General features: G+C 44.0%; 1 protein-coding gene across 1 annotated transcript; it reads left to right on the forward strand.

Moving 5' to 3' along the window:
- The first annotated feature begins 566 nt into the window (after nucleotides 1–566).
- pou4f2 (POU class 4 homeobox 2) lies at nucleotides 567–3,092 on the forward strand. The gene is made up of 3 exons (XM_034687173.1): nucleotides 567–634; nucleotides 710–771; nucleotides 1,052–3,092. The coding sequence occupies exons 1-3, from the start codon at nucleotides 567–569 to the stop codon at nucleotides 2,008–2,010; spliced, it is 1,089 nt and encodes a 362-aa protein (XP_034543064.1). The 3' UTR covers nucleotides 2,011–3,092.
- Nucleotides 3,093–3,578: the final 486 nt, after the last annotated feature.

The following is a 3,578-nucleotide window of genomic DNA, read 5'->3' on the forward strand; positions in this document are numbered from 1 at the left end:
CGGGTCCCCGCAGCATTCAACGTAGTCGAGGAGGTACAGTACAGAGACTGTCACCGCCATTACTTCTCACTTACGCTCTTTTCAAGACGGAAACTTTTTCAATAAAACCAAACAGGTCAACGAAAGCGGCAACAGTTTGTAAACTTCAAGTCTTTTGGAAATCCTAAGAGAGGAGGAGAAGAAACTTTTTTATATTTTTTTCTTGCGTCGTTTTTGAGGAGTTTTCAAAAAAAAATCCAAGGCAGAAAAAATATTGATAAAAACAAGGTGGAGACGGTTGAAGAAGAAAAAAAAAAGAAAAAGGTTTTTCTTTCGCACCACAAGTCCAACCAGGAAAAAACAGGTACCTGCTGCGTTCAGTTGCATGGCTACTCTCATTTGCCAAAAAAGCTCGGGTAGTTATAATAAATAGATGTTAGTGTTGGACCGTCTTCAGCCCTCCACTTTTACTCGACAGTGACTTGAGGTTCCTGCGAAGCAATTGGGCTTCAACTCCGCACCGAGGAGGCGGAGTCTTAACTTATTAAAAGGAACTTGCCGAGGCTCGGACTCCCGCAAATATGATGATGATGTCTCTGAACAGCAAGCAGCCTTTCGCCATGGCGCACAGCAGCTTGCCCGAACCAAAATACTCGTTGCATTCCTCCTCGTCCTCCACCTTGACTTCCAATGTACCCTCGTCCTCGTGCTCGTCCTCCCGACATAGCAGCACCATCATCAGCAGCAGCTCGGAGGCGATGCGCAGAGCCTGTCTCCCAACCCCACCGGTACGTATTCTGCATAATCACTGCTTAAAGGCACATTTTGACAGCCCACTTTTTTTTTGCTTGATGTTTTTTTCATGTCTGCACAGCAAATCACCCAACACCTCCATATTTTTTTCCTCTGCTCAACTTATGTATTCAGCCGGCTTTGCCTCTCGTATTAATTTTTATGACCTGGGATGTTGCATGTGTCTTGTTTTGTGTGCTCCCCTTTTTTAGGATTTCTTTTTTTCACATTCTGGAAATGTTTTAAACCGAGGAGTGGAGGGAGAATTCCCTGCTGACAGTTATGTGTGCATTCTATTTGCAATTGCAGAGCAATATATTCGGAGGCTTGGATGAGAGTCTGTTGGCCCGGGCTGAAGCTCTCGCGGCGGTGGATATAGTCTCGCAGAACAAGAGCCACCACCACCCTCCACATCACAGCCCCTTCAAGCCGGACGCCACCTACCACACCATGAACACTCTTCCCTGCACCTCGTCTTCCTCCTCCTCCTCGGTGCCTATTTCTCATCCGTCCGCCCTGTCTGGCCACCACCATCACCACCACCACCACCATCACCACCAGCCCCACCAGGCGCTGGAGGGGGACCTGCTGGACCACATCACTCCGGGACTGGCACTGGGTGCCATGGCGGGGCCGGATGGCTCGGTGGTTTCCACGCCTGCGCACCCTGCCCACATGGCGGGCATGAACCACATGCACCAGGCGGCCATCAACATGGCACATGCCCACGGGCTACAATCGCACATGGGCATGAGCGACGTGGACGCCGATCCCAGGGACTTGGAAGCGTTCGCGGAGAGGTTTAAGCAGAGACGGATCAAACTCGGGGTTACCCAGGCGGATGTAGGGTCAGCTTTAGCCAGCCTGAAGATTCCTGGGGTGGGCTCCCTCAGCCAGAGCACCATCTGCCGATTCGAGTCCCTCACGCTCTCTCACAACAACATGATCGCTTTGAAGCCCATCCTGCAAGCGTGGCTGGAGGAAGCGGAGAAATCACACAGGGAGAAACTTAACAAACCCGAGTTGTTCAACGGCGCAGAGAAGAAGCGGAAGCGCACGTCGATAGCCGCACCGGAGAAGAGATCACTGGAGGCCTATTTCGCCATCCAACCGCGTCCGTCATCGGAGAAAATCGCAGCGATCGCAGAGAAGCTGGACCTGAAAAAGAACGTGGTGCGGGTCTGGTTTTGCAACCAGCGACAGAAACAGAAACGGATGAAATACTCTGCATGCGTCTAGAATCGCTTTAAACCACCCACCCACTAAAAGACTTGGGAACTGTTTAGGGACGATTTGTATCATATTTCCTAACTCACACCTTTTTTTCAATCATCGATGACTTTGTGCTTTGAACTTCGAAAAATTCCTAAAATTGAACTAATGACTGACGAAAAATATGAGCCCACAGTCACGTCTTTTACTCGCTGAGAGGGGAGACGTGGAGGAAAGTTGAAGCATCGTTTGAAGAGCAAGTAAGAACACTGTTTCCACACTTCCTATGCTTCACCTTTTTAATGACTTACAGGACTCTTCTTCTGCTTTCATTTTTACTTCAGATTAATTTCCAATGAGGACTACTTTAGTTTGCGTAGACAGAAACACCCTAATGAAAAGAGTTGTTTCCACACAGCACAGCGGGGCTAGTTGAACTCAAAGCACTTGGTTTGGTGACTCTTGGTGTTGATATTTTTTTGGCTTATAGGATAAGCTACAGTTTTCCCTCCGAGCTGGTGACGATGCAGTCTGACATTTATTCAGGGTCCACGTGGGGGATTAAAGGGACAACACACAAGCTAATATTAGATTACTGCCAAATAGCCCTGTGTAAATGAATTATTTACTTGTAACACACTTCATTTTGTGTCTAAATGTGTAATTAATTCCACTTATTTTGTTACCATGTGTAAACAAAGTCAGGGATCTATTTTTAAGATACCCGGGGTTCGGGGCTAAGGTAAAGGGTTTCTTTGTTTTTATGGTTATTATAATAATAATGATGATTATTAGGCCTCAGTATGTGGAGATAAAGAAATAGTGCGTCACTTGTAAGGATTTCACAAATTTTCACCATCGAAAAATATGATTTCTCGCCGGCTGCAATAAGTTGACACTCCAGCGTGGGCCGGTATCTTATGAACTATTTATTGAGTGAGGTCATGTTTACTTCATTACATATTTATCGGGATTCCCCCTCCCTCCTCGTTTTGCCTGAGAAAATCAAATTCTGACAGCAAGTAAAGCGTGTTGTTCTGCTTTTAAAGGGAAACGACTGTGAAATTTTACAGTCACAAATTGTCATTTTTAACATTTGAGATGGTACAATCGAGATATATATGAGATAGTATTCTCTTTTTTTAAATTATTTTATGTATGTTTTCTGCTATTTATTTGTATAAATATACGCGCATCATTATGAAGTCGTTGCTTGTTAAAAAAATCACCTTGTTTAAGTAAAATGTTTTTTTCTTGAAGAGAAAAGAAAACAGCTTCATGGAAGTATACGTGTACAATGTAAATATTTCATTGGAACCAGTCGATGCACATAAATATATTCGTACAGGTTTTTGCTGTATTGCTGTTTTAGCTGAGGTAACTTATTTCTGTAATGTATGTTTGCTTTTTGGTTCCCTGGTTAAATTATTCTATTAATTTATGACATCCATGTAATTTTAATTTATTTAATTATTGAACTGCAATATGTGTTTCATTAAAGAACAAACTTTAACATTTAATCGGACCTTTTTTCCATGACTACCCTGTGTAATGTGCCTCATCCAGAACTATTAATATTCTTTTATTTATTCATC

The sequence above is a fragment of the Notolabrus celidotus genome, chromosome 7 (genome assembly GCF_009762535.1).
Source record: "Notolabrus celidotus isolate fNotCel1 chromosome 7, fNotCel1.pri, whole genome shotgun sequence".
In the NCBI taxonomy this organism is placed as follows: domain Eukaryota; kingdom Metazoa; phylum Chordata; class Actinopteri; order Labriformes; family Labridae; genus Notolabrus; species Notolabrus celidotus.